The sequence below is a fragment of the Sceloporus occidentalis genome, unplaced genomic scaffold, assembly GCF_023333645.1.
Source record: "Sceloporus occidentalis isolate IW3139 unplaced genomic scaffold, rSceOcc1.0.p SCAF_110, whole genome shotgun sequence".
In the NCBI taxonomy this organism is placed as follows: domain Eukaryota; kingdom Metazoa; phylum Chordata; class Lepidosauria; order Squamata; family Phrynosomatidae; genus Sceloporus; species Sceloporus occidentalis.
In genome coordinates this window covers 775,847-790,919 of record NW_028317090.1, presented here as the reverse complement: position 1 = coordinate 790,919, position 15,073 = coordinate 775,847, and the positions used below count along the sequence as shown (strand labels likewise).

The 15,073-nt window shown below is 41.7% G+C and overlaps 1 protein-coding gene across 1 annotated transcript in view; it reads right to left on the bottom strand.

Annotated features, from left to right (window-relative positions):
- Window positions 1–15,073, bottom strand: part of LOC149283165 (adenylate cyclase type 2) — a 354,857-nt gene that overhangs the window by 25,311 nt on the left and 314,473 nt on the right. The window contains exons 18-20 of the mRNA XM_089497880.1: window positions 13,224–13,408; window positions 9,583–9,667; window positions 7,799–7,957 (exon numbers count right to left, since the gene is read on the bottom strand). Coding sequence (XP_089354006.1) covers window positions 7,799–7,957; window positions 9,583–9,667; window positions 13,224–13,408 — 429 coding nt within the window. The remainder of the gene's footprint in view (window positions 1–7,798; window positions 7,958–9,582; window positions 9,668–13,223; window positions 13,409–15,073) is intronic.

The window sequence follows — 15,073 nt, the reverse complement described above, 5'->3', positions numbered from 1 at the left end:
GCAGAGTCTAGATAGATTAGTCCACATGTGTGAGAGACGAACCGGGGTGAGATACCAGCGACAGCTGAGCTTCTTCTTCGCATCGCCTCCTCTGCCTCCAACCAGGACTCCAAGGGAATCTCCGTGTGCAGCTCCCTTTCCCAGGCAAGCATATGAGGCAGTTTACGGGCGGAGAAGCGGGCAAGTAATAGGGAGTACCATATGGAAATTGCCCCTGGGTACCTGGGTGCCGACTCACGTAGGGAAAACAGTTGGTGGAGGAACGGGGAGGAGTGACACACGGGAAAGGGGCAGCGAGCCGAGCAGATGGCGGATTTGGAGATATTTAAAAAAATCATGCCGTGGAATGTCGTGCGTGGAAACAAGATGCGAAAAGGGGGACAATACCCCATTCACATATAGGTGGCATAACGTGTAACCCAATGGGAGATTGTTAGATCCGGAATGAGTAATTCCAGAATCCGCAGGGGGGCGATGCGGGTAAGACGGTGTAGGGAGGGAAAACGCTTGGCCGCCCTATCCCATGTGTCAATGGCGTGTCAAAGAGGGAAACAGCTTTGTTGCCTTTCGCGCAGAATTTTTGTTTGAGCTTCAACAGCATATAAGCCGTGGAGCGGGCATTAATTTCTGATAATTGAAATTTGATGTGTTTGATTTTGCGCATAAGAGAGTCAGTCGGATGGCGTTTGTGGAGGGTTTCAGAATCGTGAAGTTGAAGAAGTAGGGAGGTTTTTTCTACATGGGACTGTTTTTGAAGATGGGAAGCTAGACTAATAAACCGTCCGCGTATAACCGCTTTATGAGCGTTCCATATCGTCTCCGCAGAGGAATCAGGGGTGGTGTTGTCTTGGAAGTAGTGTGTGAGATGTGTCTGTATTTGTTCCTTATGTGTGTGGTTGAGCAGCAGGCTATCGTTGAGGCGCCAGCTGCCTTTTCCGGATATGGGGTGGGAAAGTTTAAGGGACAGTATGAGTGGGGCATGATCAGACCAGGATATTGACCCTATGGAGCACGACCTGGCCGATTGGAGAGTGAATTTGTCAAGAAAGATGTAATCTATGCGGGAGTAAGATGTATGTGGTGCAGAAAAATAAGTGTAGTCTCGTTCAGAGGGATGTAGGACCCTCCAAGCATCGAATAATTAGTGAGAGTGTAGTAAGGAGGACATAGTAGAGCCGAGCGTGTGGGTGCGGGAGGCGCGTGTGGTTTGTCTGTAAGTGGAGCTGTCCAGTTGGGGATGTAGGACGGCATTCAAGTCCCCACATAGGATAACATGGCCTTGTTTTAGGGCTTCTAATTTTGACAAAAACGAGCCGAAAAATTGTGATTGGGAGGTATTGGGAGCATAGAAGGAGGCTATGGTATAGCGAATTGAATTAATGTCACACACCAATATGAGGTAACGTCCCTGCGGGTCGGGGCATTTACGTATCAGAGAAAATGACTGAGCGTTCGAAAAGAGGAGCGAGACACTCGCCCTTTTAGAGGCGGCCATGGAGTGATATTGCCAGGTGAAACGTTTGGAAAACAAATTAATCGTGCTAGACTTTTTAAAGTGTGTTTCTTGAACACAGACGATGTTAGCCTTATGGGTCTTGGCCTTAGTCCATAGGGAGTGTCTCTTCTGGGGCGTATTAAGACCCTTGGCGTTGATGGAAAGTATAGTTAATTCAGCCATGGGTATGTGGTGTGGAAAGTGATACAGGAGAAAGGACCCGCAGGGGAGCTAAACCTCCAACTTGGATTGTAAGAAAATACCGTATGGGTGACCACACCCGACCAGTCGAGGCACGGCAACTAGGACATATTGCCCAAACATGGCGATGGGAGAGTGTGCTAAAGATGTAGATAGCACCGGGGGGGTGGAGAGGTGTAGGTGGTAGAGACTCGATTAGTAGGAGTCCGCACAGCCAGAAATGAACGTGGCTGTGTGTGGAGGTAAGGTCGGAGTAAGAACAGAGAGAGAATGCGTGGGTGATTGGCGTGGAGAGGGAAGAGTGTGTGTTGGTGTTTGTAGTGCGAGTGAGCAATGCCCCGTTATGGGGGATAATCAGTGGCCCAGTAGTTGGACGGGAAAGGTCACGGGCCTCTATGGGCCAGAGCCAGAACGTAGGAGCGCTGAGCGCACATAATAAGAGGGCTGAAATCGGGGGTGGCCGAGAAAGGCTAAATTGTGTGTGTGGTGCAGAGAAAATAAACTGGTAAAAGATCAAACAGAAAAAGAAGCTTAAGTAGCGGCCGAACGGGTCTAGGCCAAGGCAACAGTGGGGGGCCCAACGTGTGAAAAAGTCAACAGGTTACCGTCCTGGAAAGCGACACTCCAGGTTTTCGTGGACCAGTCCCTTTTCAGTTTTTTTCTGAGGGGAGACCTTGTCCTTCGTAGCATCTGGAGGTGGTGGTGAGGAATCTGTGTCCGGGTCGATCCCCCATTTGCGCAGAAGGGCCATGCCGTCCTCCGGGGTGTGCAGGATAAACGTGTTGCCATCTCTGATGACGATAAGGCCGATAGGGTAGCCCCATCTGTAGGAGATCTGTTGGGATCGCAAGAGGCTCGTCACCCGGGCAAAGGAGTGGCGTCGCTGGAGGGTAAGCTGAGAGAGGTCGGTAAGTAGCATGATGTTCTGAAAGCGGGGAGGCAGGTCTGGTTTACGTCTGGCTGCTTGCATGATCTTTTCCTTGGTGTCATAAAAATGCACCCTGCTGTGTTTATTCTCCACTTACTGTAGAGGGAATTTACACTTACAGTATTTAGCAATTCAGCAGCTAGTTGCTACGCTAATATTAATGGCTCAGGAAGACAATATAATAATCGTTTAGTTTAGGAATGCACTCAAATCTCTCATACCCATACCTGGGAACTTCTGAGCTCCGGCTACCAGGAACCTTCCCTTGCGGGACACGGCCAGGACTGCACACTGACGTCAGCGGGCGGTCCAGCTGACGTTGGTGGGAGTTCCCGCTGACAGCAGTGGGAAACACCCCATTTAAAGGGGAAATGGGCGGGGAGCGGCGTGTCAAACCCGGAGAGTTCCCAGGTGTGTTCATAAGAGAGGACATTCCTATATACTGTAATTCCTACAGCCTAGATGTAATGCAATAGTGCTTGTCCAAAAGGTGATGGATTTGCTGGCATTTCTACCACATATGGAGGTAGGAGCATTTGGCCCCACACACTCCGAAGCACATTTCCAGGCTATATGACTCCAATTTACCATAAAATAGTAAGGGTGGTTCAGGAACTGTTCGGTACATTTTTTATTTTAGATTTAGGTTTTTGCATGGATGAGAGGATAATATTGTATTGTCAAATATTTTAATGTCTTACCTGGGAGTAATCTGAATGACACTTGAAATATTAACCCTTTAATAGCCCATTGTAAAGGTGTTATGAAGTGACTCACCAGCTGTGCTAACCAAATGGTTCTAATACTGGTCATTATTTAAAGATACACTTAACTGAATCACCTGTATTCAAACAGGGATATCAACCATAATATAGTGGTAGAAAAGCACCAATTGTGAGTACAAAAACATTTATTACAACTAATAAAATACTGGTGGGGAAAAAAAACATAATTAACATAATCCTAGAACTACCAGCCTAGGGGGCCCATTGCCTCCTTCTCTTGTGTATTAAAAGTCAATATACTTAAATATACTGTTTCTTTGACGTTTACCTTGGATGGAGCTGTCTAGGTTTGTTGAAACGTAAGTCTGTTTTAAATTACTTTTCTTTTATCATGGATCCTGTTGATCTGTATTAATGTAGTGACATCACGAGTCATAGCTGAGAGGGAGACCCGAATTTGGAGAATTACTAGGTGAATAGGGTTAGTCCTCAACAGGCAGTATGATATTGTTGTTTTTTTCGCCAGTATTTTACTTTTATCAGTTTAAAAAAAAGATAAGGTTTATTTTAATTTGTTTGTGCATTTTATAACTGGATTAGTTGTATTATACCTTTATCCTGAGATTGGAGCAAAAACCCTGAGACTCAAAATCCTAAAGGTCCCCAGGTATGGTAATCTGTGCTTTGCATTGTCTGATGAAGTGTGGTCATCTGAAAATGTCTAAACCTGTGGGAACTGTGTCAAGATAGGCACTACAAATCCGTAATCATTTCAAAGGGTATTATGTGTGTCTAATGTGTTCAAAGCCATGAAGTCTAAGATGACTAACAGGATGGGGAAAGTCCCTGGCTGCTGTTGCCGCCTTCCTTGTTGCGAATGGCAGGATACAAGAGAACACACTTTATTGAGACTGTGCATTGTTTATAAAGCCAATTTACCAGGGGAGGGGAAATTGACAAACATGGGAAGCAGGAAAGGATTAACATAATTAACACACAACAGAAAGGCAAAGGATTGTGCAGACAACATTGGTACCAGACTAATCCCCTCACACATTCAACCATAATGAATATATAACAGGAAAGGAGATTCGTTTAACTAAAATGAGGGTCACTCTCGGTAGCAGGCATTAGGAAATATAACAAAGCTACTGGGTAAATCTCAATTTGCAACACTCTTCTACCAAAATTAATATTTTCATTAAACAAGATCTCTACCCGATAATGCTTGAAGAGGGTATGGACACTCTCAAACTGCTCCTCTACAGATCTGGTTCAAAGAAACCCCAGCTGCCTCCGACCAAGATGTCGAGACAGCCTTACTGGATTGAGCTCTAAATTCCTGGAAAGGTTCTCTCCCAGTGCACCTGTAGGTCACCAGCCAACAGGATATAGATTTCCTAGTTTTTCCCAGTCCTTTCCTAGATCCAATGAATTACACAAAAAGACTAGAAGATCTTCTCCAATGAGCTGTTCTTTGTTCCAGGGAGTGTAACTGAGATTTCTTGTGAATCTTTGGCTTTAGGCAAAAGACTTGGAAAATTATATCCTGCTGAAGATGGAACAGGGAGAAAACCGTGTGCACAAATTCTGAAGGACCACTCTATCTTCAAAGAATTGAAGGTAAGGGTTCAAAGTTGATAGTGTCTGAATCTCATCCACCCTCCTGGTCGATGTCAGGGCTACCAACAGGACTGTCTTTAAGGTAAGCCGCTTCAGGGAGACCTCTTCTAAAGGTTCAAAGGGAGCATTTGTGACACTGGACAGAACTACATTTAAATCCTTGCAAACAACATCTGATCCAACGATGTAGGGTTAGAAATTTAGAAAGGCGCTTAAACCCACAATGTGGGTAGCTGGTGAAAGTCATTCACGGAGGTCATTCAAGTCCAGGTTCTGCTTGACAGAGATATCTAAATCCACCTGAATACATACTAGGAGCTAAAACGTTTCAGATCTTGCAGTAACTCAGGTTGGTAACCTTCTTCCAGCTCTTAATATCCCCCTTTCAAAAGCCAGGTCGTCAACTTCAAATATGCTGGATTTTAATGCAACAGGACCAATATGACTTCCAATGTTATAGGTCTTGTCACTGACAAGACCTATAACAATAGGCCAATCTGGAGCTACCTGGATCATCAGGGACCTTTCTTTCTGATCTTCCTCAGAACCTTGGCTATGAGGTGTAGAAGAGGAAAAACATAGCCCATCCTGAAGCTCCACTTCTGAGAGGAGGCATTCAGAGCTAAGGACAGACTGTCCACTGAAAGGGAAAAGAAAATATCTGTCTTCCTGTTGATTGTTAAATCCATGAGGTCTATGTCTGGCATGTTCCAAACCTCAGCGATCTTCAGGAAAGTAGCGAAATCTGCCGTGATGTTTTTCTTCCTTCTGAGACGGGTCTCGCGACTGCAAACTTTTTTAACCTCCCTATCTGTCCAGATAGGCCACCACAACAGCTCAGTTGTCAGAGAGGACTTTTGTCAGCCTTCCCATGAAGCCTGTCTTGCCATGATCATAGAGCTGTTCTAAACTAATTCCTAATTCTAGGAGACTGATATGAAGCCGACTCTCCCAGGGTGACTAACATCCTTGGAGAAAAACTCCTTCCAGGGAGGTGCCCCAGACCCTCAGTCTGGCATCAGTGGAAGTGAATGACCAGGGAGGTTCAGTCCACTCCAGTATTGTTCTTTGTAGCCACAATCTAAGAGAGTAGCATACTTCTGCAGGACATACAACCTTCTCATCCAAGTAGGTCACTGACCGGTGCCAAACACTTAGGACAAAATGACTGAGATGCCTGTGCAGAAGTGCCCAGAATAGTTCCTGTCTGGCAGAAGCCATCAGTCCTAGCAGCCTCATAAGTAGTCTTAAGCTGCACTTGTGACTTCTTAGAATAGAGAAGGAGAGTCTGGTCCACCTCAGGATCTTGTCTTCTGGAAGAGTTGTCTAAGTAAGGGATCACTCGTATACCTTCCTTTCTGAAAAAGGCTGCAACCTCTGACAGGGGTTTGGTAAAAAAACTCTTGGGGCTGAAGGGGGGAATATTCAGGGTAGATTTGATGGATTCCATCTTTCGGTAGAAGATGAAATGATTTTATGTCTATGGTTAACCTGAAGCTTTCGCCACAGACTGGGGAGTAGACCTTTCCTTCCTGATTCCCGGAAGCAAGACTTGATGAAGCAACAATTCCTGGATCATACCCTGCAGGGCCAGTCTTCTGTTTGGGTCTGCATGAATTCTTGAAACAAGGAACTGCTCAGGGGAGTTCCTACGAGCTGGCAGTTGTTCTAGAGTCTTGAATGCCTTAAATGTTTTCAGACGAAAGCGAAGGACTTCTCCTGGGCAAAAAAGTTTGCCTCCTGTAGCCTTCTCCAAAACCCTTACCCGCAAAAGGGATACTACACAAGTGGAGTTTAGATGCATTATCCTCTGAATAGGATCTTAGCCATAAAGCTCTTTTAGAATCCACACACAAGGCAGAAGCTTCCGTTGCTCCCTTGATGTCAGGAAGGTACTTGAGAATCTCTTTTTCTCCAGCATCCCCAATCATATCCTCTTTCACTTGTTGCAGGCACTTGGATCAGGAAACAGAAGCTGGCTTAAAGATTGTAGTGGATGCCTCAAAGAGTCTTGGAGGCTGGATGCTAGAAGTCGCCTTTTTGATATCACCGGATTACTAAGGTACATCAGGGTTGTCTGAGGACATCCTGACAAAAGAAATGAATGGATAAGGAGGGAGAAAAAAACAAAAACATATACCATGCAGGCAAAACAGCCCTAAATCTACATGGGCAGGGAAAAATAAATTCTAAGGCATCAGCAGCAAGGTAACAGGCAGGTATACAAACCAAATAGGAGGATACCACCTGTAAAGGGGAAAACAGGAAGTCAAAACTGCTTCCAACGCCAAGGTACTTCCCTCTGCTATATTTTCATGTAATTAGGAACTCGGAAGCGGAAGCATCCCGCACTCACTGGGGGCGCGTCATCCGTTTCAATGGACCTCCACTTATACTGGAATCCGCCATGTTGTCTCGCACTGCCAGAGCAGGATGAATATCTGGAGGAGAAATCAATGTGCAACCGGCCCAAGGGCCAGTGGTAAGTCAGGATCTGCCGAAGGATCCCATACACATACCTTTGTCCCTTTTATAGGAGATCCCCCAAAGACCCGACCAGGGGCTGAAACGAACCAGGCTCACCCCCTTCTTATAGTGGGTAAAGGAGCCAGGGACACAAGCTCTCCCCTGGGCAGGAAAAAAACACTGAAGGGAAGGGACGTTCTGGGTTTTTTCCTGCCCTACCAGGATAGACAGAGCTATCTCCTAATGTCTGCTACCAGAGAGTGAAATGGAAATATTTTGGTTTAGCAACATAAAAATAAACTCTTCCAAATGTCAAAATCAGCATTCAGTTTCAATGCAATAGGTAAAGGTTTTGCTAACCTCATTTTTAAGGTTCCGTGCTAGAAAGTGTTCAGCCACATGTGCAGGAAGCACATTTTCCAATAATACTCGATTAAGGTTCTCCATGGTCTCTATTTCTTCCCGCTCTTTATTGAACTTGTTCTTCCACAAGAAGTCTAACCTACAGTAATATTCATTCTGTTATAAGAGGACACAGAAGTAAAAAAAACAATAGGCATAATGTCCTGAAAGAATCCATTAAGAAAAACAAATAGGCATAAATACCCCACTATCAATGGTAGGAAACTGCTTAGAATTTTTTAATCTGTAGTAACTTGAACCTCGAGGTACTAATTACAAGCAGCCAAGTTCAAACCATAGAGTTTTATTAATTGCATCACATTAAAATATTTTTAAAAATTTTTTTTTTTTTTTTAACAGTTCTTGGTTTTGTACGATATAATGCACTCAGGCAGCTATTTATTAGCCATTAGTATGTGTTCCACTTTTATTAACGCTAACCCTAACCAATCTATTAGACTAACACTGTGACTCCTTATAATAACTTGGTAAACAACAGAATGGCTCATTGTTAACCCCTTCAGTCCCAGGGTTTTTTGGTACCTCAAGTCCCAGAGCAATTTTGCCATTTTTGCGGTATGTCGGTTCAGCGATTATTTCCCTTTCCTGCAAATAGTGTACCCACGTAAACTATATTGTTTTTTCAAGGAGAGAAAGGGCTTTCTTTTGATATATATATATATTTTAAAAAGTGGTAAGAGGTCCTCTTAGGGACCTCTTGAACATGTTTTTAATGCCAGTGATGTCACAATGACATCACTTAGCTCACTTTATTGTTTCTTCTTCTTATTATTATTTATTGTATTATTTTAGTGACTTTTTTATTGTTAAAAAAATCATACACTTTTTTCTTTTTTTGTTGATTTATGTTGCAGCATGTGAGAACATGTTTTTCACTCTCCTCCCTGCTATCCCCTGCATCGATCACACTGTGATCTCCATGCAGGTCCCCATAGACTTGCATAGAGATCACAGTGTCTGTGATCAGTGCTTCATCGGAGTGATTGGATATCCTAGCAGGGTCTAGACAGAACTGAATTTAATGTTTATGGCGAAAACGATGTCTTCTATGAGGCATCTTCTTTAAAGGCCAGAAAGCTTAGTTTGTGTGCCTTGAGGCTGATATACTATTCATATCAGCACTTGTACTACTTGGTATTTTAAAAATGTATACATATAACTTCAATAACTGCAATCTTAGATGTAACCAGTCATAGTCTGCACAAATTATTTACAAAAGAGTTGTAGCCATTTACAACAGTTTTAGGAGGTATTACTGAATCAATAAAACATTATTTAAACATTGTTTTGCTGTTATTTCTTTAGAATCAGTAATATCTAAATTACATTTGGGCATAAAACTAGAATCTGTAAACCGCTACTAATATTATTGGATACAGAAATTATCCACTCCACTAAATTGAACAGCGATACTAAAGTTAATTGTTACATGGCTGTTCCATTTTAAGTACTTTAACTGCCAGGTGTTTCTATGTAAAACACTCATATAGAGAGCCTAATTCCTACTGGTTTAAGCTTAATTAGCCATTTTGGTTGGCTACTACATTTTTGTGCCAGATGGGTTCATTGAAACATCTCTTAAAATTATGAAAAAAAATTACTCCCCTTACTCCCCAACAAGTTAGTTATAAAATATCTTCTCCCTTAATATTCTGTTAGGAATTTTAAGAGATTGTTCTGAAGTACACATAATGCAATACTATGTATGCCATAAAGCCTACCTGTCTGCCAAGGACAAGCAAGGTGACAAAAAATATAAAGAGAGAAAAAGATCCCATTGTCTTCAAGTCTTTTAGTACACCAGGCCTAAAAACAAGAAAAAATATGTTACTGATATAGTCAAATGATCTCCATTAAAGGTGCTGTTTCATCTGCTCTGCTGAATTTAACTATTTTATAAATACAGTACTAGAAGCATCATTCCTACTTTTGCTGAATGTCAATATATTTTCCAAGAAATAATTTAACTTTCAGAGGGATGAATAAAATGAAAGATCCACTAAAGTTTATTTGTACAACATTCTAGAGGGCTCCACTAATAGTTTATTTAAATGAATTGAAATAATCTAGAGACCGGCATTTTAGACCTCAATACTTGTGCTTTAAAATCTTTAGAATGGCAACTAATTGTTAGTATTATACTTGTTAGACTTACATGAGACAAGTGGAGTTTGAATGATACCTTTATTGGCTAACTGAGTAAATATAGATTGCAAGCTTTCAAGACCTCTCAGGTCCCTTCATCAGGCATGTTATACAACAATGGGAAAGACCTCTCTTTAAGTATCAGTCAAATAACATGGTTAAAAATGGGAAGCAGATAACATCAAAATGTCTAATGCAAGGTTCTTTGATCAATCAATAGTGTTAAAATAAGAGGTGGATTGGAGTCATAAAACGAGGTGTCAGGAGGTATTCACAACTTTAATGGGGTCAGGTTGTGTGCATGTCAGGTTTGTTAATCTACAAAGTTATAACGGGATACAAATTCCCTATCCCAGTTGAGGCCAGCATTTAAAGGGTTAAATTTAAGTATTAATTTAACCTCCCATATTTTTCTCTCCATCTGAGTTTTGAACAGTCCCATTAATACAGCCAGTCTGATGTCTCTGATACTATATCCATTTTGACAAAAATGTTCTCCCACTGGTGTCTCTGCTCTCTTGTTGTTGATGTTGAATCTGTGTGAATTAAACCTTTTATGCAATGGCTGGCCTGTTTCACCCACATAGAGGGCTGTTGGACACTTTGCACACATAATAAGGTATACCACATTAGAAGATTTGCAGGAGAAGGCACCATTGATCTTATGCTGTGTATTTGAATTTGGTATAGGCACCATGTGTACAGTGTGGACGTGTGTGCATGTTTTACACCTTCCTTGTAGTCCTCTTCCACTCTTCCATGACGACATCACAGAGCTGGTGGATGTTAGAAACCTTGTGCTCCCCCACCTTCCATTTGAGGATGCCCCACAGATGCTAGATAGGGTTTAGGTCTGGAGACATGCTTGGCTAGTCCATGACCTTTACCCTCAGCTTCTTTAGCAAAGCAGTGGTCATCTTGGAGGTGTGTTTGGGGTCATTATCATGTTGGAATACTGCCCGGTGGCCCAGTCTCCAAAGAGAGGGGATCATGCTCTGCTTTAGTATGTCACAGTACTTGTTGGCATTTATGGTTCCCTCAATGAACTGTAGCTCCCCAGTGCCGGCAGCACTCATGCAGGCCCAGACCATGACACTTTCACGCAGATCATGCTTGACTGTAGGCAAGACACACTTGTCTTTGTACTCCTCACCTGGTTGCTGCCACACACGTTTGATACCACCTGAACCAAATAAGTTTATCTTGGTCTCGTGGGACCACAGGACATGGTTCCAGTAATCCATGTCCTTAGTCTGCTTGTCTTCAGCAAACTGTTTGCGGGCTTTCTTGTGCATCATCTTTAGAAGAAGCTTCCTTTTGGGACAACAGCCATGCAGATCAATTTGATGCGGCTTATGGTCTGAGCACTGACAAACTGACCCCCCACTCCTTCAACCTTTGCAGCAATGCTGGCAGCACTCATACGTCTATTTCCCATAGACAATCTCTGGATATGATGCTGAGCACGTGCACTCAACTTCTTTGGTCGACCATGGCGAGGCATGTTCTGAGTGGAACCTGTTCTGTGAAACTGCTGTATGGTCTTGCCCACTGTGCTGCAGCTCAGTTTCAGGGTCTTGGCAATCTTCTTATAGCCTAGACCATCTTTATGTAGAGCAACAATTCTTTTTTTCAGATCCTCAGAGAGTTCTTTGCCATGAGGTGCCATGTTGAACTTCCAGTGACCAGTATGAGAGAGTGTGAGAGCGATAACACCAACTTTAACACACCTGCTCTCCATTGATACCTGAGACCTTGCAACACTAACGAGTCACGTGACACCGGGGAGGGAAAATGGCTAATTGGGCCCAATTTGGACATTTCCACTTAGGGGTGTACTCACTTTTGTTGCCAAGGTTTAGACATTAATGGCTGTGTGTTGTGTTATTCTGAGGGGACAGTACATTTACAGGCTGTACACTCACATCACATGAAAATATATAATCAAATATTTACAAAAATATGAGGGGTGTACTCACTTTTGTGAGATACTGTATGTGTATATATATATATATATATATATATATATATATATATATTAAAATGTAATAAGAAACACAAAATGTCCACATGTGCTTGCATATACTCGCAAACATCATGTATATCCGTGAATGCAAATTATTTTGTGATTGTTCACATTGAAGAGCATGTCATTTCAGTCTAGTTTAGTAAGTCAAGTTAACCCTAAGCCAATCGATTTCTGGTGAATCGACCCCAAGTTGTAGCAAAGATGTATAGGTAATTTTTGCATGTGTGTAATAAGCATGTTTCAAGTGACCTAAAATAAGGAAACATTGTGAATATCAAACCTGAGACTTTACAGTGTATATTAAAACATTTACATTTCTAGCATTGCCTTGTATGTATGTATTATACTATTGCGTTTTCAATTTTAGCTACTAAAAGGAACCTAACCCAGCAGCACTCACATACCTCTAAGTTCCAGCTTGAATTGATTACTTGAAAATGCAACATGAGACACGGCTTTAGGGAATTAGAAAATTGGACTTTTGGCCAATTTGTGCAAACTTGCTGATGAATGGGCTCAATTTTTTGTTAATTTATGCTTACGGTTTGGTGAATAGATTTCATTGATGGTAACAGTTAGGACAAAAAAATATTTGCTCGGAACCAACATGGTAGCTTTGCTGGTGGAAGGATAACTGCATTTTACTTAAACTGACATTTTTGCTACAAGAGACAACATTTTCTTTCTAAATGTAGGTCACTGTAACAAAGAATCAATTTATTTGACCACTTTGTCTTTAGTCATTGCAGCGATGTTTACTGAAGTTCAGACATCAAATGGTTTGAACAACTAGGTCATGCTAGCTTTTTGTGTCCTATTAATAAATAATGCAATTATATTTGATGCCTCCCACGCTAAAGTTGTGATAGATGTAAGCATTACATTATGAAGAGGTGATAATGGCTTGCTAAAGTCTCAACAGTATATATACAAAGGTGTATTGGACCTGCTTCAGATTAGGAAATACCAGAATAGCATTTAGCAATAAGCCCAATAAATATGATCTTCTCAATATATCTACTTTTACAGGGAGCATACAACTAGACCCAATTTGCCTTATTTTACGGAAGGCTTTAAAAGTAGGGGCTAGTTACATGTATTTCCAATGAAATAATCCTTCCTATTGCTGAATTAACTACTTGAACACACATGGAGGGACAATTAATAACAAAGTATTTTTTACTGTACCTTTCTAGAGATACGGTTGCATACAGGTACCTGCTGTAAGCTTCAAGCATAGGTGCATGTGTATGAAGGAGGATGACATTGTAAACCACAAGTGCAATCAGCATGATTGTCACCTTCAGTTCATAGTTTATCCGTAGGAAGACAGAACAAGAAACAAATCCAAGAATACAACTGTATATAAAGTACTGTAAAAATAAAATGAGAAAAACAAACATTTAAGTACTTAGTTATGTTATCTATTGCAGATAGACTGAAATACACAATAATTAATCAGGTTTACATTTAGTATGGTATTCAGGTATCCAAGTGCATGTCTTCATACAAAAGATTAGATCTAGGTTAAATCTAACCAGCCTACCATGAGGCAATCCAGGGCACAAGATGAGCATAGCAAAAAACACAAAAAGCAGCCCTAGTGTTTCAGGTGAACTAGGAGCCAAGAGGCAGTGATGCCCCAGGTCCCTGCGTGGAGCATATCCCAAATCTGGCACTCAGCATCACATCAGAGACTTTTATGACATAGGATTCTAAACATATAGACATTAATATGTAGTTGGTCTTCCCTTTACAGCTATAACAGGTTCCACTCTTCTGAGAAGGCTTTCCACAACATTTTAGAGTGTTTCTGTGGGGATTTGTGAGGTCAGGCACTGATGTTGGATGAAAAGACCTAGCTCACAATATCCATTCCAATTCATCCCATAGGTGTTCGGTGGGGTTGAGGCCAGGGCTCTGTGCGGTCAGTCAAGTTCTTTCACACCAAACTCATCCAACCATGTCTTTATGGACCTTGCTTTGTGCTCTGGGTCACAGTCATGCTGGAATAAAAAAGGGCCTTCCTCAAACTGTTCCCACAAAGTTGGAAGGATAGCATTGTCCTAAATGTCTTCAAATTAAAATTCAATTTAAAGTTCAAATTAAAATTGCACCTCCCCCAACACATTAAGAAGGTTTTGGTAGCAGTATAAACTGCTTTGTGTGCCCACTATGTAAGAGGTAAGAGTAGGTTCTTGATGTGGCGGGTGAGCTTAATTATGCTTTAGCCAATTTATATAACCAAAACCTCTCATTTATATTATGTTTATATATTTGTTGCCAACTTTATTAGGGCAAGAAGCACAGACAGTTTTTGTTTTTTGTATACATTGTACAACCAATACGCTGTATTTGCAGCATGGTTACACCTGTTTGGTAGGCCTCATATTATACATTTGTATTAGAGCCTGAGACTAGCTTAGCGCACCAACATTTTTTCTTTTCCCTAATGTCAGTTGAAGTTTGGAACTCTTCAGCCATGGAGCCAGCAGAGTGTTTGTGACTTTTACACATCATGCACCACAGCACTCAGTGACTCCTCTTTGTGACATTACATGGTCTTCCTCTTCGTGGCTGAGTTGCTGCTGTTCTCTACCAGAGTTGACCATGGATTATCTAGCAGGAATAAAATCTCATACTGATTTATTGCGAAGGTGGCATCCTATCACAGCACCACACTTGAATTCACTTAGCTCTTCTCAACGACCTATTTCTTCACAAATGTTTGTAATGGCTAGGTGCTTGATTTTACACGCCTGTGGTAATGGGTATAATTGAAACACCTGCATTCAATAAAAAAGAGGTGTGCCCCAATAATTTTGTTTTTATAGTGTAGCATGAAGGAATATTAATGTATAGGTCTGTGCTGACAAGGCCTTTTAGATTTTTTTAAAATCCCATAGGTCCTATTACCACGCAGTTTATAGATCTCCAATTGCCCTTACACCATATAGGCATCATGTATCATGGGCAACATAACGCCATGGTCTTTTGTCAACCCTTATGGGGGTATACAAAATTAAGAAGTAGAGAAT